The following is a 23835-nucleotide window of genomic DNA, read 5'->3' as shown; positions in this document are numbered from 1 at the left end:
TTTCTTATTGTGAAATTTAATTCCAGTTTGTGAATTTGCGAAAAATCTACCCCAGAAATTAAATATTCACAAGGTTGTTGCTACAAGGCAGAGGCATAAGCCAAAGAAAGATCCATCTGGCTCATTAGTCATTACACAGTTTGTTTTATGGCGAGAAAGATGTAGACGAATATTTATAATATTTTGTTTCTTTTTCTGATAAAAACAAAACCCGGCTACGACATATGTATGATTTGGATCTTTCAAGCATTGATTGTGTACAAACTTAAAAGAAAAAAAAAGGAATATCATTTTTATTGATTTACTTTCTTTTTTTATCACATTTTTATTGATTTACTTGTGTCCAGATAACTACAAGTCTACGTCAATTCTGAATTCAATGCATGACTAGAAAACCACTCATGCAACTTTCCGAGTTAACTGATCCTTTGATGTGCTCTCAAATATCTTGTCAGCATTTCCTACCTCGAAACCATCACGCCTATGGGATTCCTTTAACTGTTCAAAAATACAATACAAACCAAATTTCCAATTAAAAAAAAGGTCATCTCCATTTCCAATTAAAGACAACAACAAAGAAGAGAGAACGTACCTCCTCCTCAGGTAAATTTTTAAACAGAGGCAGTGGAAGGCGTTCAGCAAATTCAATATAGGAACAAGGGACACAGTCCTTTTTGCCATCGGCAAAGGTAAAGGAGATAGAATCCGCCACAGTCGAGCTTTGTTGAAGAAGCCCATCGGGACTGACTGCTCATCAAATTATAAAAAGAAAAGCATCAAATTTGCTCCAGAATTATAGCAAGAAGCAGAGAACCTCTTTTATGTTAACCCAGAGTAGTTACATTACAAGTTTATATGAACTAAGTTGCGAAGAGAATTGGTTGGAGTAAGAATGAAAATGTAAAGGCCAGTGCAAATCCAGTATGCCTTTTAGTATGGCATGGTAATAAGAATGAAGAGAATTTGGTATGGTTATCTTTGTCTGAAAATACAGTAAAGGTAAAAGGGAACCTTTTAGTATGCCTCCCTCTGAATTCAGCTTAAAGCCACTATCTTCAATGAACTTATTGAGAGTTTGAATTCTTCTGATATCAGATTTAAGTCGATGAGCTGAAATTGTCACATGGTTTACTGCATATCCATTTACAAGAGTCCAAGCTGCATACTCACTTTCCCTGTTACAATACAATAAAATAGTAAAACTACATGAAAAGAAGAAGAATAGTGTCATAAAGCACAATGGCTGTCTATGCAATTCTCTATTTAGCACTGAAAAAGAACAGAATATATCACATAGAATCTTTCAAAAATAAAATGTCTTCTTTTAATTTGAAAAATGTGAGAGACATCCCATCTACTGTTGAAAAAAAGGATGCATCTCACAAAAACCCGCCTTTTCCTCATTCTTTATAAACAAATAGGAAGGGAGGGGTAAAATGAGTGCCTTTGAGAATTGGGAGGGGAAGAGGTTTAGACTTTCCCAAATTTATATAGACATGTAGTATACTTGCATTTTTGGAGTACACATTTACGTGGAAAACTAGTGAACTTCCATTTTACTTGGTTTTTTAGTAATGAAGAAACTAGAGGAAAGGTACCTTGCTAAAACCTGATAATCAGAAAACGAAGGCTTCTCCCAAGTTAAGCCTCCACACATACTTGCAAGAGAAGCATACTTGTATCCAGGACCAGAAGTCTTAACATATTTTCTTATCACCTCCTGTGTAGATAAATTATGCATGAAAGAGAAAAGTATAATAATAAAACTAAACTTGATAAAAACAATTGAATTTAGTGCCATACTTGTCAGGTTAAATGTTGATATAGTTCCATATAAACTTGGTAGCAAACCTTTTTGACTTGTCCCATACTAATTAGGGGGCTTAGCTAAGGTCATATAACTTGAACATTTGATACCAGTAGAAACTGAGGTAACTCAAGCAGGGTTGGTAGAATTTATAATTATTCAACCAATGTCACCCACGTTGTGTATTCCATTTGTAATAAAACACAACATATCTCTTTGCATTCAGATTTCCATCTTTTGGTTGTTCTTGCAAATAATATCCAATGTCAAGTAGAACTTAAGTTCCCCAAGTCCTTTGGTGAGCTTAAATCCAAAACCTATCAATCAGATTGACTTCAAACAAGGAATCCAAACCGTTGAAACCGATATACTTCACGAGTGATGAGTTTACATGTCAAACTTATAACTTTTCAATTAATATAAAGTCAAGCGGTCAAAAAATGAACATATAAAAATAAACTTGCAAACCTTTTTTTTTTACCACTAAACTTTATATTAAATTAATTCAAAAATTTATAAAATTTGACATGTAAATGCATCACTCGTGAAGTATATTGTTTTCAATGGTTTGAATTTGTCATTTTAAAGTCATCTCGATAGATGTTGAAGTCAAGCTCACCAAATGATTGGTAAGCTTAAGAACACCCTAGTTCTACTCTCCAAATGTCAAAGTATGATTCAGTCAGTCATAACTAAAAGTACAAACCTGCTTGCTTTCATTTTAGGGCAAGCCTATCACACAGCTCTAACAGTTCGGTGTTATTTTTAAAATAGCTCAAGAGATGTCGAGTGTTAACTAGTCATATCTAGCATATAAGAAAATTATTTTTGCAAACACCATATATTTCTTGGTGTCTCAGCCCCTTAACTGACCCCACATTCACAACCACCCCCCCTCCCCCCCCCCCCCCCCCAACCCTGAGAAAATAAATACAGTACCTGGCTTTCAGAGCTCAGCTGATCGACAATTATCTCAGATATAAAAATCCTTGGTAAAGGCCCATTTACACCAGTCCCATTGTTAACAGAAATTTTACCAGGAGGAGAAAACCACAGTGCTTTAAGCTTTTTTGCTGGAAATCTTAGTTCTTCACGTTGAATGTAACCAAAATCCATGAAAAATTCAGCCAGAGAATTTATACCATGACCATCCACCTTCATTTGAAGAATACATAGGTGATTCATTATGTGCTATAAATAAATGAGGTAATTTCATGTGACCCTGTAAAATGATATCTCATTCTCAAACACTACTCTACAACATCTGGAAATTATTAAGTTCACCTCTTGCTAACATGTCCAGAAAAAGCAATACCACCCCCGCCCCCCCCCCACACACACACACACAATTTTTGTATTCTCATTATATAGATATAAATCATAAGGAGATAGAGGTTCTGCATCATTAAGGAAATAGTTGGAAAAAAAAAAATTGTATACCCCAAATGTACGAAATGCAAAATGGTCGTAACAAATGTGGTCCCCGTCGTGTGATTGAACAAGATCAAGAATGGCCTTAGCTGTGGGGTTTCTATTCAAATAGACCTTCTCCATGTTTGAAATTACTGTTCGGAAAAATGTCTCTGATCCCTGAAACAGAGAAGGGGCAGATTAAAGATAAGTTAAATTACACTACTGGTCTTGAATTATTGAGAAAATTAGACCCCCTGAACTTCTAACTTTACGATCTGGACCTGAACTATTTCTTACAAATTATTTTTGTTGTATATATAATCATGTGATGATCCAAATTGTACTGATTAAAATGTTTCGTGATTTCAAAGAGAAAGAAGTATGAATCACACAAAGTAAATTTAGAGTACGTTTGTAACTAACTAAATTAAAATTAATGAAATTTTAGCAACAGGTTTGGTGTTCTCCCAAATAGTCAAATGAATTGAATGCATATTGGGCTAAAGTACAGAAGGAAAATTACACTGCCTTGAGGTGCTTCCTCACCAAATTAATAAGGAAATGAGTAAACAGAATAGCAACAAATTGAGACAGATCATTGCGTAAGAATCAGTTTTACAACATATTAGATCAAACCAGTGAAAACAAGCTTTCAATAAAATAAGTTAGTGATCTACATTTTGTGAAGGGATAGGTTATATTATTAACAAAATTATTTGACAACCAACTCACCAATTGTCAAATTAAAAAAATAAAACCATTAATTATATGTTCTCAATGATTAAATTAGGCCGTGTATCAAATTTGGTGCAGTTTGAAAATTGACTGGTCATCCACTAAGCAGATAGAAAAATTAACTGTTATGTTATTGGCTTTTTTATCGGTGGCCAAACAATTTCCAAAATGTACCAAAACTGATACACGGTCAATCTACACCTTATAAAACATTTTTTTTATTATTGATAAACAGTTGAGTCAATTGTGAAGGTTGTCAATATACCTTCCCTTTTATGAAAAACAAGGCCATATAACATTTACTTTTTGCAAATCAACAAAAGCATGTTATTTGTGAATAATGTGGCTGCCTCACTGTGCATATGCTTCCAATAATTTTTTATTTAAAATAGGTCCTACAGATGACACCGGCAGGGTCAGAGGCAGGGTGAGGCAAAAATTGAGGATATAGCATAATATTTTGTAAATCGAGTAGATTTTTATAAATTTTTATGTACAGAAGTATAGTTATAGTGAATGAAGCATACCTCCATAATTAATTTGAAACTCAATTAAGAATATTTGTACAATTTTTTATATTCGGAAGTATAATCTTAGAGGTATACTTTTGAAAAACATTTTGGCAGGGGCAGAAGGGCCTCCCCTCTGGCTACGCGTGGCTCCGCCACTGTACACCGGATACTCGCACTGATCACAAGTCACAACTAAGCCAGAAAGGCATAAAAAAAAATAACAATCTATATATATAAGCTAGAGAAGTAGTTTGCAAACCGTAGGAAGAGGGTCAAGGGTGGCTAGCGCAACTCGGGATCGAACGGAGGACATGGTGAGGCAGGAGCGGTTGGAGGTGGAGATATCGATCGGACGGTGCTGAGCGCGTGAGAGGAGAGGAGAAACGAAGGGGAGATGGAGGTGCGATCGCCTCGCTGGTGACGATCGAGTGAAGAGGAGAGAGACGGTCGACCTTGCACAAATCGGCTCCATTGAGAGTGAGTGGTGAAACAAGAAACAAGAAAAAGCGCGAAGAAGACAAGGAGGCTGACGTAGGAAAGGGGGGAATTCTATGGGCTACAAGTACCCAAAGAGACCTCTTATAAGTTGGTGATGATGTGTAGTATTTAATATATGAATTCTATAAAACCGAAATTTTTAAAAATACCATTTTATATAAAATATTAAACCAAAACACCAATTTCGTTTGGATTTATCATAATTCGCATGGCCGCTTGCCCTGGAAGCGGTCACCTGGAGCTGGACCGCTTAGCAGGGAAGCGGGCACCTTTTACGGGCCGCTTTGGGGGCCAGCGGCCAGGGCCGTTTCCTGGGGGAGAGGGCACCCTGAAATAATATATATATATTAACAGAGTTGTATTATAGAGGAGAGAGAGATTCATTTCAATTTTCACCGTTCTTCTCAGCAGAACCGTAAGTTTTTTATTTTCTATCTTTTTAAAAAAAAATTAGTATTTATAATTAATTTAATTAATTTTTAATTTTAGGTTTTCTTATACTCATACCAAATGGCTGTTATGGTATCTATTTACACTGGTGGTGAGATTTTAACAGGCCCTAACAGGGTTTATTACAGTATCGGGCCTGTTTCTGTGATACCGGTAATCTCCGGTACTGATTTGTTGGTTCTGAAATCAATTATTTCTCAGAACCTCGGATTGAATCAAGATCGATATGACCTTGATATTCAGGCCAAAATTAGCATGCCCACTGGTTCAGGCCAAACTTGGTTCCAACTTTTTCCTGTTCAGAATGATGGAGTCTGGCAAGTACTGTACAACCAGACAATTAGTTTTTCTGGGGGTGGATACAAGATAATTGAACTCTTTGTGGAGATTAACCGAGTCCAGCGTCCTAACCCCCTTGCAAGGTTAATCCGGGGTGTTAGTCGGGCTAATGCGTCAACCTCCTCAAGTCTAGTGGCCCAACCCCCTTTCCAGATTGACATGCCTGAAAGTAGTAATGCCCCAGTTCAGGAGGGCCCACGGTCTACTAGTCGGCCCTCCTGTCGGTCCCGAATTCCTTTGCCGATTGACATGCCTGAGAGTAGTCAAGCCCCAGTTCATAGGGACCGACCGTCTAATAGTCGGCACTCCCATCGATCCCGAGCCCAGCCTTGTGATCCGGAGGAAACTGAGGAGACGGTGGATCCGGAAATACAAGAGGCAGAGGAAAATTGGGGGGATGTTGATCCTGATTGCATGAGCGATCATAGTGACACAGCAGATACGAGGCCTGTGCTCGGGCAGACAAAAAAATTCAAGGTTGATAAAGGGTTTCGGATAATGGGTCGCGGGGTTGAGCACTCGATTGCAGCTTTCAATGACCTGTCAGGTTTTCAAGAAGCAAATGTGGGGTTATTTGGTAAACATGCAGAGTTTGAAAATAAATTGTCAGAGGGACAAACCTATGATTCAAAGGAGGAAATGAAAGCTGCAATTTACAAGTTTCACATTCTTTGTAATAAAGAGATTAAGAATACGCACAGTGACAAACAACGGATTAGGTTCAAGTGCAAGGACCCCAGATGTGGTTGGTACATTAATGCAAGGGTCATTGGTTTTGGTACACAATGGAAAGTATCAAAGTGCCCAACAAAACATGTTTGTCATGCGCCACAAGAATAGATCATGCACAGTTGACCGCTGCTATGGTTGCCGATTGCATCTCAGCACACATGAGAAATGACGTAGATTTAAGTATCACTTCTGTCAGAATAGCTTGTGCACAAACGTACAACGGTCAGGTACCAGCGTACAATAAATTGTGGCGTGGAAGGGAGTTGGCAATTGCCCGCCAATTTGGTAGTTGGGAGGGGTCATATGCGCTTATAGTCCCCTTATTGGAGGCAATTAAGCGAAAAAATCCAGGTACATTGTTTGATGTTACCTCATATCCAACTGGTGAGCCTGGACCTTACAGGTACTTTAATAGGGCGGCTTGGGCATTTGGACCATGCATAGAGGCTTTCCAACACTTGAGACCTGTCATCACTATTGATGCATGTTTCTTAGCAGGCCGGTACAAAGGTAAAATGTTGATTGCAACCGAGTACGATGCAGAAAATCAGCTCCTCCCGTTGGCTTTTTCATTGGTAGATACCACTACTAGAATAATCGTTTATTGCATGACAACGAAAATGACTTTTTGCATGGCCTTTGGCATGCAACAAGCCCCGAAATGGCTTTTTTCATGGCCATAGGCATGCAAGTGTTACCATGCAAATGACCTCCATACAAATAGTCAGTATTTACAAGGGCAGCCATGCAAAAAGTCTGTTACATGAGATTTGTCATGCAGTAACTAGCCATGCAACTACTTCGAGAGTTGACCCAGTTTGGAGTATATGCAAGGGAATAGAGTGCGGGTCCCATCATACTATTTGCAAGGAGCGGACGTGGGTCCCACCATAGTATATGCAAGGCAAGGGAACGCGGGACCCAGTAGACTATATGCAAGGACAGATAACGTGAGACCTACTTGATTATTTGCAAGGTTAGTTAACGTGGGCCCCATATGTTTATTTGCATGGGAGATGATTTCGTTATAACATGGGAGGAATATGTAGTTATTACATGGATGACAGCAATGCACGAATATGATTGATTTGCACTTTTTGCATGCACATAAGTTACCAATATTTGCGTGGAAATGGCGATGTCTAAAATGAGCTAACTGGAGACAATAAAGCACAATCCAATTTTACAATCCTCCCTCCCTGTACCAATATGGTACCAATCCAGTGTTGTTTACCAATTTCCAAATTACCATTCAACAAGATTTACATATAACACAGAGAAGAGTACATCCATAGAAAACAACAAACAAGATAAAAAGAGTAATTAACTTCGATATATAACCAGAAGACTATAGTCATCATACATTTTTTCAACATTATAAAGGCAGTAAAACAACACCTTTCTATCAGTTACCAAGATAAGAAGATAAGAAGAGTAACTTCTATATATAACCAAAATATACCCACCTTTCAAGCATTAACAAAATAAAACAAACCCCCACTGAGTTTGCAAAATATACCCAAAATATTACCAAAATAATTTACCCTTACTATTGCCAACCACACTAGACCTCCCTGCTTCATGTTGAAGGTTGATTGGCCAACCAATCAGATATTGCGGCATCATGTCCAGCAATTTCTTGTACATTCTGAGAACTCAGCAATGCTTGGAAAGGCCCCTGATTTGGTTGTATAGAACCAGCAGCATCCTATGTATATCAAATTGTTGTATTAGAACATGTTATTATTGTAACAATTATTTATGCAGTTGAAGCCTCTAAACAACTTATTATTATTTATCATACAATACTATTACCAATCAAGGGAACCAAGTTACATTGAGCTTGTTTTTACAAATGTTGCAGTTGATGCCACAAGATAACTTAGATAAGTGCATTATTCAACCAATATTGTAAATGTACTTACATGATTGAATTCCATTTCTAGCTGTGATGGTACTTCTTGAGATGGTTGAGATGTGAGATCATCCTGTCAGATTTGTAACATTAAAATCACTTAGATTTTTATCTGAGGTTGTTAGATGTGACTACCATCAGTTGATAGGTGGGACCATGCACCTAACCAATATTCCCTACTAACCATCAGTTGTTGGTTCATAAGTGGTGGGTGGTGCATAAGTTAAAAATGTGAAAGGACAAAGGTAATTAGTTGTTTTAAAAGTCTGTTGTTATAAAAAGTGCAATCTAATATGTGCCATTATTTCCATGTTATAAAAGGAGTCGGATGTTTTGAAAGAACCCATATTCCCTACTATTCTGGAAATACGAACCTGTGAAGGAAGGTGTTGGATCCCAAGCGTCTTGTACAATTGGGCGAACATTAATAGGTTCTGTGCTTGATCCCTTTTCATCTGAGCACGCTCCTCGGCGATATGACGATCACGTTCTTCCATTATTGCATTCATTTCTGACCTAGTGAAGGTTTCCTGTTGCCCACAATTTGTCAACCCGGATACAGAAGATGTTTGGCTCTGCCTGTCTCGGTTGTTTGCTGTTTTGGTTGGTGCTATCACGCTTCCAAAGCCTACAACGCGGCCATGTTTTGGTCCGCCAAGGGCTGTCAGAAATAAGGTGCTCTCGTCTAATTCTGCATTGGCCTGATCAGCCTTCAATGCCTTAACCTTCATCTATTAATTGGAACAGATGCTAAATATGTATTAAAGTGAAAATTGAGAAACCAAAATTTTTTATATAGAGGCAGATGTCTAAGAAGCACGAGGCTTATGTTGTGAAAATGTGATGGCAATGAATTTGTTAAGTTAACATAAAATTGATAGTGCCTTAAGCTTACTGTAGTGACCAATATGAAGCTCTTATATGAGGAATGCCGAAAATAATGTATTGGAAAAGGATGTGTATTTTGTGAATTGTGGGCATTACATGTTAAATTGGTTGAGGCAAATAATTTTGTACATATAATTTTCATCTTAAATTACCCTTCATTTTCAATTACGCTTCCATCCTTACCCTCATCTTTAATTTCCCTTCCATTATTTTTAATTACCCTTTCCACATGTTTCATCTTACCAGTCCTCTATATTTGTAATGGTAATCAATGTTTGTAAATTGAACTTACATAAATATTTTCCTTTTCCGTGGTGGTAAATTTCAAGGTGTTGATATCAAACTCCATTGTACTCTCCTCGCAGCTTGGATCCACTTCCCTATTACCATCATTGTTTTCATTATCTTCAGCCACACCCTCCTTGGGTGGACTAATTTGAGCCACAATCGGTGATACACCATTTTCTCTTGCACAGTGCATATGGATGTAAAGGTCCTCCATGCTTGGCTTTCTCCCATTGAACAGCTTAGTCTTCAAATGAAAAGCAAGTTTGATAATTAAATGTTAGATGAATGTTTAATGTGAAAACAATTATAATATTGGAGCGTAAATGTTAGGAATACCAGTTTCTCAAAATGTTGGTGAGCACTAGCTGATCCAGCGTAGTGGGAGATCGTGCCACCAGAGCTGGTGCGATTTATATGGTTTTGTTTACTAACCATTTGCCACTCTTCTGTGAACCAGATATCACAAAGGCCTCGCCAAAATTCGGGCACCACAGACCAATGCGGCACATCAGCCTTCCAAGAAACAATATCCCACTTGTATTTTTCAATGCGATTCCTCCTTGCTGTACCCAGCTCCTCACAATACCTTTTGGCTACTATGGCATCAAGTACTGCACGACAGCGGTCGACATCTTCATCTTCGTGGTATGTGTATCTCTCCTACATTCAAGAAGATTAAGAAGCATCATCTTAATTTTACTAACCAGAAAAAAAGGTTACCAGAAAAAGGTTACCAGAAAGGTTAACAGAAAAGGTTACCAGAAAAGGTTACCAGAAAAGATTAAGAAGCATCATCTTAAAAGCTGATAAATTAATGTAGAATATAAAAAAAATGTTACCAGAAAGTCCCTCTCCAGTTTGTCCTTTATTGTCTTATCGAAGCTGTGAAAAGATCTTAATGGTGCAGGCATGTATTTGAGGGCAAGCCTAGTGATTGTCGCTGTAATTTTATTTGCACTTTTTGCACAGGTGAACTCGTGTGGTCCAACTCGCCATATCACTGGTCGGTCAGCGATATCCTCTTTCACCGGCCTTATCTGTCCAGCGCCTCGTCCCTTCTTTTTTGGAGGTTGAGACAGTGTAATTTCAACTTCTGGGGAATTATTCAAACTGACACCACGCACCGACTGGGTACGATCTATACTACGTTTCCCCTTGCTGTATTTGGCAGCTTTTGCTCTTGTGAGTTGAGATTTCTTGGGACGACCCATTTGTCTTTTACCGGAAAGGAGAAAAACAAGTTGTTATCTATAAATTGGTTGTTTGGTCTAAATATGAATTACATAATTTTGTTAAAGTAACACCTATGAGAAATATGAAAAAAGAGTAAAATTAAATCATATTACCATTTAAATAAGGAATTTTCACTATATATGAAGTACAACTACTTATTGAGGAAAGGTTTTCCAATAAATACTGATTGTCATACACAAAAGCATAAATAGTGATATTAGACCAAAACAGGAAGAAAAACTTTGACTTGAGCATTTTATCAAACACCTTAAGACCAATCCCAATATATATAGTACATATAAAATTTAGGTTTGCTAAATTATAATCTGCTAAAAGCTTTCCTAAAAAAACGTCTTGCTGAAAGGTTTTCCAATAACTAAAAAAGTTGCATTGAAGAGAACTAAAAAAATTCTCAATTTAAAAAATTAGCAACCATTGCACAGTCACATAATTTGCCTAAATTCCAATAGCTTATAGAATTAGTGCAAAATCCCAACAGATAAGGTTTAATTTACACATATATGCCCAGATTGGCACATAGTTCTTTAATTACTTCAATTTTTACATTCTCTAATCAAAAGGAAACTAAGAAGAAGAAATTTAGGAGAGATCAGTACCTAATGCCTTTCTCAGATTAATGCGCAGTGGAAGTGAGAGAGATTGTGAGACTTCCTTGATGTAGAAATTTGCGAAATTTTCTCAAATAGTGAAAGGCAAATTTTTCTCTTAGTAAGAGAGGAGGTTAATGGCGGCTGGTTTTGTTTTCTCTCGACAAAATCGATGTGGTAAAGGACTTTTTAACCCTGTGGCACTAGTCCTCTGAGATACATCATTATTTACCCAACCATCGTGTCCTGATCCTAGATAGCGTCCCAAATTTGAGATTCTTGCAGATTTTGTATGAACGGTTGAGATGTTTGTTGATCGAAAACTCTAGGTATCAGATAGCACAGAGATCGGAAACTGAAGGTACGCAAGCGGGCGCCCTAAATTGAGAATGGGGGGAAATGAAATTTCATCATAGCGCCCAAGTTGTTAAATGGGAACAGAGTGGTAATGGCTTCGTGCAGAGTAGTCAGTCTCCTTTAATTAAGCCTAATTTGCGCTTCCATTAGTTGAAGTAGCTCTGTTTGAAATTTCATTCAAAATCCTTGTTGAATGGAATAAGTACAGCAGCACAGCCACCTGATCTCAAAATATATATTTTGTGATTAATATGATGAATATTTGTAGGTCATTAATATAAGAAATGATGCATATATTATTTCCGAAATTTAATAATTTTGTTTGTCAATTTTAAGTTAAATGTGTAAATTTAATTAAAAAATTAGGTTTATATTTCCTTGCTTTTTGATGCATAATATATATATATATATGATTAGTATTTTATTACATATTTAGCAAGAATGTCAATGTTATCATTTAAAAAAATATAATGAAAATAATAATAATTATAGTAGTTATGCAATAATGAATAACAATGTTGTATTTTATTTCATAATAAGATGATTTTATACATAAAATTTATGTTTACAATTAAATGTGAATTGGATATATGGATGACATCTATGTATCAATATGAAACATAAACTCTTGATGGAAGGGATAATGAAGATGTAATAAAATTATGGTCCCGGAGATCGATCGGAACCGTTGGAATCGAAGAACACTGTATTTAATGTCTTGCGGGAAAGTTTCATCAAGTAAAGTATTTATTCACCCCTCCATCCACTTGACAGAATATCGAAGCATCAAATGGCTATAAAAACTTTGCGGTGGATCGAAACCGATACATAACAAAACTTATTATATTTTGCGCTAGCTAAGTTCTATGTTAACTCTTGATCATTTTAAAATAAATTTTGAGTCATTTCATCGCAGATCGACCGTTCAAAATTTACATCAAAATGGACGGTCCAATTTTGTTTTTAACTTTTGAAGGGGTTAGAAAAAAATGAAAGTATATAAAATTACGTTATTAATTATAATTTGGTCAGATGTGTTATAAGAAACAAAAAAAATTTCATTTTTGGATTTTTTCAAAATAGTTTATGTACATACCAGTACATAATGATCACAGCTACAGCTCTTGTGCCGTCCGATTGGTGATGAATGGACATGATTTAGCAGATTTGAAATTGTATATCGGTACAGGGTGAATACACTCTGCAATAACGCAACAGATAATATTAAATCTGACCCTACACGTTGCATAAGTTGGTTCAATGATCGTGCAAGGATTAGATCAAACTGTTCCGATTTAAACATAATTATTATGGTACCTGATGCTAAAGAGCACCGAGTGGGTAGGTCACCCAACTAAATGCATCACATCTTTCTCAAAGGTAAGATAATATTTCTGTTTTGATCGGAACCTTACACCATCTACAATATACATTATAATTGGCGCCTGATCCTAATCAAACGGTCTCTATATAGTACTTCATATTCCACTACCGTAGAGTGCATGCAAAGGGCCCCTCCCCACTTAATTCTCACGAGAATATTTCTGGACTTAGCTTTTTTTTTTTGAAATCCCACTCCACAGTTACACAATCTCTCTCTCTCAAAAACTCCAGCCGTCGCTCTCCCACAAAGCTCTCATCTTCGAAGGTCTCCCTCGCTGAGTCGCCATCGTCTATCGGAGTTTAAGAAGCCACTAAAGTCGTGCCTAGGTCTTTGTAGTGTCGATTGATCGGATATCGGAGGAGGGATCGGCCGTCAAGTGGTAAGTACGATAGATCTAACAAACCCCAACCCTCACCGCCACCCCCACCCCCACCCCCGATATGTGGTATATTTTAGGGTTTAGGCCCTTCCTAAAGTTCCTGATTTTTTTGAATTTTTGAGTTTAGGGGTTGGTTAAATTAGTTCAAGAGCCCGGCCAAGTTTAGGGGTTTAGGGATTTGCTGAATTTTAGGGTTTAGGGGTTTGATAATAAATGAATTCCTGAATTTCCTGAATTTCCTGAATTTACTGAATTTTAGGGTCGTTGGGTTTGCTGGAATATATGTACTCTATTGAAATGTCTAGGCATTTAATATTTATCAATGCTATTTATGTTAAATTAAAAAAACTGGAACAAGTAATTCTTATTTTTCTGAAGGATGTTATTGTTAGTTTGGTTGTTAACAGAAATCAAATAAATTCAGGAACAAGTAATTTAGGAAACTAACTAAATGCATTCTCATAATCACAGAATAGATGGCTGACAATAATTTTGAGGTCGTTTTTCGCCGAAAAAGTTCAAGGCTCAATAAATCCGACAAAACCCAAGCAAATGTGCCACCACCTCCACCGTCAGAGGATTCCCAACCCAAGTTGCCACTGCCTAACACTCTCGAGAACCCAGCAAATCTGCCACCACCTAATCCACCACCGGCACAGCAACTTGACAAGCCAGTTAGAGGCCGAGCCAAGTGCAACAAGTCGAGTACGTCGAGTCCCATCCGCCGCTCATCAAGGTTCAACAAGCTAGATCCATCACAAGCTGACAAAGGTACCAACTTAATAATTATCTTATTCTTTGCTTATATTGTCAATAAAGAAAAGTTAATTAGTTCTCACTAAGGCATAAAAAGAAATAGTGAACAACCTGTCAGAACAGTACAAACCAGAACCATTCATATAACGAAAAGTTAATTAATTCTCACTAAGGCATATATTTTGTAATGCCTTTTTTGGGGAATAATAGAAATAATGCATTGATGTGTGTTTGTAATTTATTGTATGTTGCTATTAAAATAATACCACTGAAGTTATGACAGTGGTCTTCAATTTGATTGTAGGACCCCCGGTTGAGCCCTATGTCGCAGCAGCAACTGTGCAACGGGATGTGCCACCACCAATTGTTCAGCAAGAGGTAGAGCCACACCCCTCCAATTCAGCACCCTCCATGTCAGCACCCTCTAAGTCAGAACCCCCCAAGCAACCTGAATCAACTGTGCCACCGCATAATCCACCGCCTGTTGCCCATGACCTGCCACCTCCCCCGTCAGAGGATTCCCAACCCAAGTTGCCACTGCCTAACACTCTTGAGAACCCAGCAAATGTGCCACCACCTAATCCACCACCGACACAGCAACTTGACAAGCCAGTTAGAGGTCGAGCCAAGCGCAACAAGTCGAGTACGTCGTGTCCCATTCGCCGCTCATCAAGGTTCAACAAGCTAGATCCATCACAAGCTGACAAAGGTACCAACTTAATAATTATCTTATTCTTTGCTTATATTGTCAATAAAGAAGAGTTAATTAATTCTCACTAAGGCATAAAAAGAAATAGTGAACAACAACCTGTCAGAACAGTGCAAACCAGAACCATTCAAATAACGAAAAGTTAATTAATTCTCACTAAGGCATATATTTTGTAATGCCTTTTTTGGGGAATAATAGAAATAATGCATTGATGTGTGTTTGTAATTTATTGTATGTTGCTATTAAAATAATACCACTGAAGTTATGACAGTGGTCTTCAATTTGATTGTAGGACCCCCGGTTGAGCCCTCTGTCGCAGCAGCAACTGTGCAACAGGATGTGCCACCACCAATTGTTCAGCAAGAGGTAGAGCCACACCCCTCTAAGTCAGCACCCTCCATGTCAGCACCCTCTAAGTCAGCACCCTCCATGTCAGCACCCTCTAATTCAGCACCCTCCATGTCAGCACCCTCCAATTCAGCACCCTCCATGCCACCACCTAATCCACCACTGACACAGCAACTTGACAAGCCAGTTAGAGGTCGAGCCAAGCGCAACAGGTCGACCTCGTGCAGCCCCACTCGCCGCTCATCAAGGTTGAATAAGTCAGATCCATCACAAGCTGACCAAGGTACCGTCTTATTTGCAGATTTGTCATTTCCTATAGATAAGAGTAACCAGATGCCTTTTGAGAGAGATCAGGTTATCTAGCTAGTGAATTAAGGAGTTCAATAATGGTTATGTTGATAATTATTATGTTGTGATGCTGGAATTACTAATTCAATTTGATTGCAGGAACACCCCTCAAGTCGGGCACCCCCCAAATTGACAAGACTGAAAGAGGAAGCAACAAGCACAACAAACCAGCACAGTGCAAGTCAGCACCCCCCAACCCGACACCCCCACAACAACCTGACACGTCTGACTCATCGAGCAATGGTACAGTTTTATAAATTTTGCTTTGTTTTTGCAATTGAGCCGTCATGTCTATTGCCCATGCCTCAACTGTGAGTACCAGTTACATTAAACTGGTTAGGTTGTCAGAATTAATATGATTTAAACACATTACATTAAACCAGTCAGAATTTATCTGTTTTAATGTAATTAGGTCGTTTTTCATTGTCAGAAAACCCCAATTCAGACTCCAACTCACCGCTACAGACGGAGGCAGGTGATCCCAAATGGGATGAATGGCCCGAGTCTGATGCCACTCAGCAAGGAGAGTCAAAGAACAGTGAAGACACAGCTTATTCAGAGGATGACAGCACGCATCCAGCAGTTGTGGATGACGATGGTGGTAAGAGAGGGTGCAAACGCATTGCACTTCGTGACTGTGAGGAAGCGATGCATATCTCGGGAATGGAACTTGAGGAAGAGAACCCCACAGGGGCTGAAGACCAGGCGAAAAGGAAGAGAAAAAGGGGGCAGAAGTCTGATGTGAGGCGGGGCAGAGGTATGGCCAAGGCTCGTAAACCATCAAATTTTGTATGTAGACCTGAATTGTTTGTTGTTGGTGACGCGGAATTCACATCCACTCCTATATGCACAAAGGTGGTTGCCACAATAAGGGTCCTAACTTTGGAGAATATGCCGGGCCCATATAGGACTTACAATATGTTTCCCGTTAAGGCGAGGCTGGAAATACTCAAAAAATTCTTGCAAAGGTATACCTGGGGGGAGGGGGAAAGCGTGAAACGTTGTCTGCAAGTCTTTGAGACAATTGCAGCAGATGCATATAGTCGTGAGTTGGTAGTACTGAGGGGCAAGTACACAAAGAAATACACAGAAGACAAGTTACTCTGGAGAGACTTCCCGCCTCACTGGTGCAAGAATCTGCAACACTGGAAGGGGTTGTGCCTTATTTGGTCGAAGGATAAATGGGATAAAATGTCATCCACCAACCGGAATAACAAAATAAAGGATGGGTCGGTGATCCATCACCTGGGTGGTTCCAAGTCACTATTTCGGCACAAGCAAAAGATGGTACATTTTATTTTATATTTTGTAGGTTTACTAACAAATTTCATGTTTAATAATTACTTAAAAACTCATTATCAAATCTTGTAATTGCAGGTAGCCGACAAGGGATCGGCTGTCACTCTGAAGGAAGTTTTCGATCATATCCACACAAAGGAAACGCAGGATGGAAAGGTGTACGTAAACAAGAAGGCAGCTGAAAAAATTGTAACCTTCTTTTATCCCCATTGTTATAAATCCACGGTACCCTTACACTCTGATCTGAACCAATTCATTCTTATTTTATCCCCATTATTTGTCAAATGCAGGCTGTATATGAGGCCTTGAAGGGAGTTTACACATCAGAGGTGTCCGATGAGGATCTATGGGATCTTGCTGTTGATGGAGAGGATGGGCACGGCCGCTTATTTGGCTTTGGACACCGATCGAGAACATGCAAAGGGAACCAAGCATTGGCTAAAGAGGATGCTACCTTGTCAGATCATGCCAAGAGCACTGCTACCTCGGCTGAAGATGAAAGTACAAAATTCACAAAAGGTCAGGTGGCAGTGATGATTAAGGCTCAAGTGGCAGCTGAACGAAGGAGACTCTTGGCTGACATTGCTGCCCAAGAGGCCCGACACAATGCAGATCGTGAGGAGTTTAAGAAGAAGGAGGAACACAACAAAAAATTATTTGCAGAGCTCTTCAAGCGAACTGGAGCGCCTCTTCCAACTTTTCCTGTAAGTTCTACACCTCAATCCTGCCTAATTTATGAAAACAATCAAGTATGTTTGACTCATTGTTAACAAACATTTTTTACGTGCTTTTTAGGGGGGTTCATCAAAGGGAAATGATGGTGGGGGAGCCAGCGGGGGGGGGGGGGGGGAGACGACCCACTGCAGTCACATGATGAAGATTGAAGTAGTAATTTGTAATAATTTTAAGGAACAGGGATATGATGTGTTTAGTATGATGTATTGGATGACGTGGAGTAGGATCTCAAAACTATGTTAATTTCTAAGTAGGATGTGAGTCTTATGTTTATTTTTACCTTTTTAAGTAGGATGTGCATATTTTTAAGTAGGATGTGAGCCTTATGTTTAGTTGTGTGAATTTAGGATGTCAGAACTATGTTCATTTCTTTTTTCTCACTATTCATTTTCTTTTGTTGTGTGTATGTTACACAAGAAACATAGGGTGCAGTTTAATATGATGCGTACACTGTGGGTACGCAAAGAAAACAAATTATGCCTAATAAAAAATTGACCACTATTTACATGGGTATTGAGACATAAATAATGAGTACTATCTGTACCCAGCGCTCGTTCTTATCATTCTAATCAGAGTAGCGCCGTTTTTAACCTACAGTCTCTCCGCAAAATAGGTCATAGTGTCTCCGCCAAAAAAGCCAACCAAAAAGCGCTCGTTCTTATCTTTAGCTAGTGATTTGGCCGCAAGATCTCAAGATCACAGAAAACCCTTTGCAGTCTTTCTAATCTGCGAGCCATAGAAGGGAGCTGCAGTTAGTTGGAGTTTAGAAAGTGAGGTAAGTACTCTTTTGAGCAAGGTCCCAATTATTTGTTTTCTTTAGTATATTCATTACCAATTTGGTCCTGGTTCACTGTCCCAAATTTGGGGTATGCTGATATGCAATCACATAATATGCTGATATGCCAATTTGGTCCTGGTTCACTGTCCCAAATTTGCATATGTTTATTTCAATTATTTGTGATTGTACATACCCCAAATTGTTATATTACAATTATTTGTCCATGTTTCAAATGTAGTTAAATTATTTGCTAACTCATACCTCTTGACAAACAATTTTATAGTAAAATGGCAACGGATCGTAGATGGATGTATAATAGACTAAATGCCAATGGAAAGCTTCTACCCGAGTTCATAAAGGGTGTGAAAGAATTTGTTGATGTAGTGAAATCAGACCCCTCGGTTGTGACTCTCCACAATGGCAAGGAATGTATCTTATGTCCATGTATGAAATGTGAAAACCTCAACACCAAAGAATTGCAAACCGTGAGAATGCATCTTTACCAATCCGGCTTTCGTCCTGGATATAACATTTGGCACGCACACGGGGAGGAACGTGAGGAGACATCTCAACATGTCTCGCACCATCCACCATCAGATCTCATCAATGACAATTATCAAGTGGGAGCGGATATGGTAAGGGCAGCTGCTGGGCAAGATTTCAATTGGGAGGAGGATAAGCCTACTGGAATGGCCAAAAGATTCTTCGACATGATGGCCGCATCGGATACACCGCTTTGGGAAGAGAACATGACGGGCCAATTGAAATGCGAATCACACACAATCTTATCGGCCGTTACACAAGCACTCGCATTGAAGTCGAAACATCAATTGAGCCAAAAATGCTTTGATGGGATGATGAGTCTTATCAAAAGCGTGCTTCCCCCTAGTGAAAAAATGCCGGAAAACTTCTATCAAGCCAATCGATTAGTTGAGCCGCTCGGCATGGAGCATAAGAATATAGACGTATGCCCAAACTTTTGTATGCTTTACTATAATGATAGAGAGGACAAGACAAGTTGTGATGTATGTCATACACCGAGATATAATCCAATGGGATCAAATACGAATGCCAAACCGGTTGCACAAAAGACACTTCGTTATCTACCTATCACCCCAAGAATGCAAAAGATGTACATGACCCACTTCAATGCGGTCCAAATGAGATGGCATAAGGAAGATTTCCGTGAGAAACCCGGAATTATGGTGCACCCGGCAGATGGTGAGGCTTGGAAGCACTTCGCACGGAAATATCCGTCCTTTGCTAAAGAGGTGAGAAATGTTTGGTTGGGGATAACGACGGATGGATTCATGCCATTCACTCACCTCAAATGCATCTCCATATTCTTATTGGCCGGTTTTAGTTTTTCCGTATAACTTACCACCCGGAATGATAATGAAAGAAGATACCATGTTTCTCGCGCTTGTCATTCCTGGACCTAAGCATCCGGGTCGGGACATTGACATTGTTCTTGAACCTTTAATTAAAGAATTGAACAAATTGTGGAAGGATGGAGTGGTTACATGGGATGTGTCTAAACAAGAGAATTTCAAAATGAAAGCAACACTTCTTTGGTCGATAAACGATTACCCCGCGTTGGAGATGCTAAGTGGGTGGGGTACTAAAGGCCGATTAGCATGTTTTCATTGCTTGGGTGCAACAAAGGCATTCCGACTAAAGTATGGTGGGAAATCTACATGGTGGGGTTGTCATAGATGCTTATTGCCTCTAGATCACCCATTTCGTCGCGATAAGAACAATTTTCAAAAGGGTATGGTAGATTTTGATCGGCCACCACGAAAAGTAACGGGGGAGGAGCGGCTCACGATGGTAAATAAACTAGGGAGGATGAAATGGGGTAAACAGACTGGCCTTGACCAGTTTCCAGGTTATGGTGTCACCCACCATTGGACAAAGAAGAGCATTTTTTGGAGCTTGCCATATTGGAAAAACAATTTGTTGCAACACAATATTGACATGATGCATGTGGAAAAGAATTTCGCAGAAAATTTGATTTACACAATTCTAGGCATGGGGGCCAAGAACAAGGATAATGAAAAGGCACGGAAAGATTTGGCTCTTCTTTGCAATCGTTCCATTCAGAACCTAATACCGGACCCGGATCATCCCGGAAAGATGCAAAAACCAAAGGCTCCATTCACACTCTCTCCACAAAATAAGAGGAAGGTTTTAATATGGCTCAAGAATAATGTCAAGTTCCCCGATGGATATGCATCGAGTTGGTCAAGGTGTGTAAACCTCAAAACAAACACATTAACTGGGCTAAAAAGCCATGATTTGCATGTGTTCATGGAGCGACTTCTTCCGGTTGCATTTCGAGACTTCGTTCCTGATTACGTATGGGATGTTTTGTGTGAGATTTCAAGCTTCTTTAGAGAGATTTGTGCCAAGGAGCTTGATCCATCCCGTATCGACCAATTAGAAAAGGATATTGCGGTCACAATATGCAAAATGGAAAAGATATTCCCTCCAGCATTTTTCGATTCTATGGAGCATCTTGTGGTCCATGTCTGTGAAGATGAAGAGGCTAGATTGGGTGGACCGGTAGGGGCTCGATGGATGTATGCATGTGAAAGGTGTGTGTTTTCTTAGTCTCTTTCTTTGTGATTCACTTATTGCTTCCATATCTAAACACTTGTAATTGTTACAGACAAAACAAAGAACAGAGAAAGAAAGTCACGAACAAGGCGCGTGTTGAGGGTTCAATCGTTGAGGCAACAATTGTTAAAGAAATTGGTTCATTTTGCACTCGTTATTTTACGGAGAATTCTAAAACTAAGCAACAAGGGGTTGGAACGAGTAACCCTCCGCGGAGACGCCTCTCGATATTTGATACCGCAGGACGTTTTTGGACGCGGTCGGACCGAAGGACTCTCGATGAGAAGGAATTTAAAGCTGCGCACACATATGTCATCCTCAATTGTCCAGAGATAAAAAATAAATTTCTAGGGTACAATCTTATGATATGTTTATTTTGATGATTTCAAAAGTACCTATTCAAGCACAACCTTAATCTCTTATATTTTGACATGTTTGAATGTGTAGAGAGTTTGATGCATGCATGCTAAACTCTGGACAAGCCAGATCCGCACAACAATTGGACAAAGTTCGTGAAGATAGGTTCGCAGATTGGCTACGGAAGAAGGTTCTATCTGATCATGATTGCGACCCCTACATTCGAAAGGCTTCACTCATGCCACAAAAACAAGTGAAATGCTACGGTGGGTACGAAGTTAATGGCTTTCGATTTCACACGGAAGCATATGGGCGAAACAAGTCAACAAATAGTAGTGGTGTTTGCATTAAAGGGGAGTGGGATGGAAATGACACACCACAAGACTACTATGGACTTCTCCAAGAGGTAATTGAGCTAGATTATGATGGATTCAACAAGGTCGTTCTTTTTAAGTGCAATTGGTTTGACATAACAAATGGTGTAAGGGTGGACAACCAACATGGAATTGTGGAGGTTAAACATGCTTCTCGTCTTAAAAATTATGAACCATTTATATTGGCACCTCAAGCAATCCAAGTTTTCTACCTTCCTTACGCATCGGATAAAGTTGAAAGACAACAATGGTGGGTGGCAATGAAAACTAGCGCAAAGGGGAGGTTTCGTGCCGATGACGAAGTCGATGCCAACCTAGAATTTTTCCAAGATGAAATGCCGGATCATGCAATCGAGGTTTCAAATGGTGAAGAATTTGATTGGGATGGTTTGGCCCCTCATGAAGGCGAGTTCGAGCTAGTAGACGATGCAATTTCGCAAGATGAGGATGAGGATGAGGAAGAGGTCAACCAAATTGAACTTTCAAGTGACGAAGAGTTGGACATGGACCAAGATGAGGATGAATTTGGTTTCTAGGCCCTCGATGCTTCCATTCAAGAGTTTTAATATTGGTTAATCAAAAGTTGTATGTGTGTTGATACATCTTTTGTACAATTGTTTTTGTTCCTCCATTATTTTGGAAGGTTTGTTCTAAATGCAAGAATTTAATTAAGTTAGCAAAGTATTGAATTCTTATATACTGCTATTATTCGTGCTGTTGTGAATTTTGATTTCAAGCTTCATTGAAAAGGAAATATCAAATAAATAGAAATGAATCTGTGTACAGTAAATAAACTATTGCATGTCTAGTCCCATGCAAATGTTTAGAACTTCAGTCCAGACTTTTTATATGCGAATGATAGAGGACTATTTACATGGACCTTCAATAAAATATAATATAAATATGGGATTAAGCAGTTGCATGGCCATGGGATTAAGTAGTTGCATGGACCTTTAATAAAATATAATATCCACTAAGTGGTTAAGTAGTTGCATGACAAGGGAGTTGAGTTGTTGCATGGAGCTTTAATTAAATATAATATCTACTAAGTTTTTAAGTAGTTGCATGGCCATGGAGTTGAGTTGTTGCATGGACCTTGAATTAATTACAATATCTGACCTTCAAAAATTATTTGCATGACTGAACATCACACAGTTGCATGGTTGCACTTCGTACAATTGCATGCGATATCTGTTACATGGGAATTCGCATGCAAGAAGTTTAAAAAGTCAACAAACGCCATTTCTTTTGCATGGGCCTTCTCAATCATGCAAAAAAACGGTGATGGGCATGCAAAAAACGATTATTCTAGTAGTGTACAGAGAATTTTGAAGATTGTGCATGGTTCGTGCAATGGTTGAGGCGCAATGTAATTCGCTCCAGGTTTGTGTGTGTCATCACTGATAGGGGTAAGGGCATAAAAAAGGTGTTTCGACAGGATGATCTGGGATGGAATGAGGAAGATGAGGATGAGTGCGTTCACCGTCTTTGTGCTACTCACATAGCAGAAAATATGAAAAAGAATCATTGCAATGAAGAAGCAATCAAGTACTTCAGGATATGTGTGGCGAAGAGAAAGATGAGGAGATATGAGCAAGGAATGCAAGCAATGGGAGATGTATGTGATCGGGCTCTGAATTGGTTGGACGGTGTAGGTAAGTATCTAGATCAAGATGAGAACGAATGTCCTAAACCATGGAAGATATTCCAAGCGTTGGATGGGGGTTTCCGTTGGGGAATTATGACGACGAACGGGTCCGAGTCGCTCAATAATGTTTTTAGATCTTCTCGTAGGTTACCGGTTGCAGCAATAATTGAGGACACGTTTTACAAATGTCAGCAATGGTTTGCTCAAAGGAGGGCAAAAGCGCAATTTGAAGCAAGCCAGGGTCAACAGTTCTCATGCCGTGTGCACGAGGTATGTTATTTTCATTAAATTATTTTATTTGTTGTAATTTTTATTAAATTGTTCTT

At 38.9% G+C, this 23835-nt stretch overlaps 4 protein-coding genes across 4 annotated transcripts; 2 read left to right on the top strand and 2 right to left on the bottom strand.

Moving 5' to 3' along the window:
• Nucleotides 1-222: 222 nt before the first annotated feature.
• LOC144559063 (plant/protein) lies at nucleotides 223-4995 on the bottom strand. The gene is made up of 7 exons (XM_078307992.1): nucleotides 4727-4995; nucleotides 3248-3397; nucleotides 2747-2962; nucleotides 1599-1720; nucleotides 1012-1175; nucleotides 593-747; nucleotides 223-498 (listed from the first exon to the last, which is right to left on the bottom strand). The coding sequence occupies exons 1-7, from the start codon at nucleotides 4937-4939 to the stop codon at nucleotides 400-402; spliced, it is 1119 nt and encodes a 372-aa protein (XP_078164118.1). The 5' UTR covers nucleotides 4940-4995; the 3' UTR covers nucleotides 223-399.
• A 1622-nt stretch (nucleotides 4996-6617) lies between these two features.
• LOC144559974 (uncharacterized) lies at nucleotides 6618-7169 on the top strand. The gene has a single exon (XM_078309138.1). The coding sequence runs from the start codon at nucleotides 6618-6620 to the stop codon at nucleotides 7167-7169; it is 552 nt and encodes a 183-aa protein (XP_078165264.1).
• Nucleotides 7170-7858: 689 nt separating this feature from the next.
• Nucleotides 7859-9348, bottom strand: LOC144559889 (uncharacterized). Its single transcript, XM_078309049.1, has 3 exons — nucleotides 8776-9348; nucleotides 8412-8474; nucleotides 7859-8194 (listed from the first exon to the last, which is right to left on the bottom strand). Exons 1-3 carry the CDS (start codon nucleotides 9130-9132, stop codon nucleotides 8066-8068), a joined length of 549 nt encoding a protein of 182 aa, XP_078165175.1. The 5' UTR covers nucleotides 9133-9348; the 3' UTR covers nucleotides 7859-8065.
• A 9450-nt stretch (nucleotides 9349-18798) lies between these two features.
• Nucleotides 18799-19887, top strand: LOC144559972 (uncharacterized). Its single transcript, XM_078309137.1, has one exon. The coding sequence runs from the start codon at nucleotides 18799-18801 to the stop codon at nucleotides 19885-19887; it is 1089 nt and encodes a 362-aa protein (XP_078165263.1).
• Nucleotides 19888-23835: the final 3948 nt, after the last annotated feature.

This window comes from Carex rostrata, chromosome 9 (genome assembly GCF_964058835.1).
Source record: "Carex rostrata chromosome 9, lpCarRost1.2, whole genome shotgun sequence".
NCBI classification, from domain to species: domain Eukaryota; kingdom Viridiplantae; phylum Streptophyta; class Magnoliopsida; order Poales; family Cyperaceae; genus Carex; species Carex rostrata.
The sequence above is the reverse complement of the archived record's forward strand: the minus strand, read 5'-3'. Positions and strand labels throughout refer to the sequence as shown.

What these genes read in the sequence shown, in the direction of transcription:
- LOC144559063 (XM_078307992.1), bottom strand. Translation starts at nt 4,939, where the DNA reads ATGGAGCCGATTTGTGCAAGGTCGACCGTCTCTCTCCTCTTCACTCGA. An exon ending in GATTATCAGGTTTTAGCAAG is followed by an intron (nt 1,176 to 1,598) that starts GTACCTTTCCTC and finishes GTATTGTAACAG; the next exon opens with GGAAAGTGAGTATGCAGCTT. An exon ending in AGAGGGAGGCATACTAAAAG is followed by an intron (nt 748 to 1,011) that starts GTTCCCTTTTAC and finishes TTTGATGAGCAG; the next exon opens with TCAGTCCCGATGGGCTTCTT.
- LOC144559974 (XM_078309138.1), top strand. Translation starts at nt 6,618, where the DNA reads ATGGTTGCCGATTGCATCTCAGCACACATGAGAAATGACGTAGATTTA.
- LOC144559889 (XM_078309049.1), bottom strand. Translation starts at nt 9,132, where the DNA reads ATGAAGGTTAAGGCATTGAAGGCTGATCAGGCCAATGCAGAATTAGAC. An exon ending in TCCAACACCTTCCTTCACAG is followed by an intron (nt 8,475 to 8,775) that starts GTTCGTATTTCC and finishes CAAATCTGACAG; the next exon opens with GATGATCTCACATCTCAACC. An exon ending in TAGAAATGGAATTCAATCAT is followed by an intron (nt 8,195 to 8,411) that starts GTAAGTACATTT and finishes TGATATACATAG; the next exon opens with GATGCTGCTGGTTCTATACA.
- LOC144559972 (XM_078309137.1), top strand. Translation starts at nt 18,799, where the DNA reads ATGGCAACGGATCGTAGATGGATGTATAATAGACTAAATGCCAATGGA.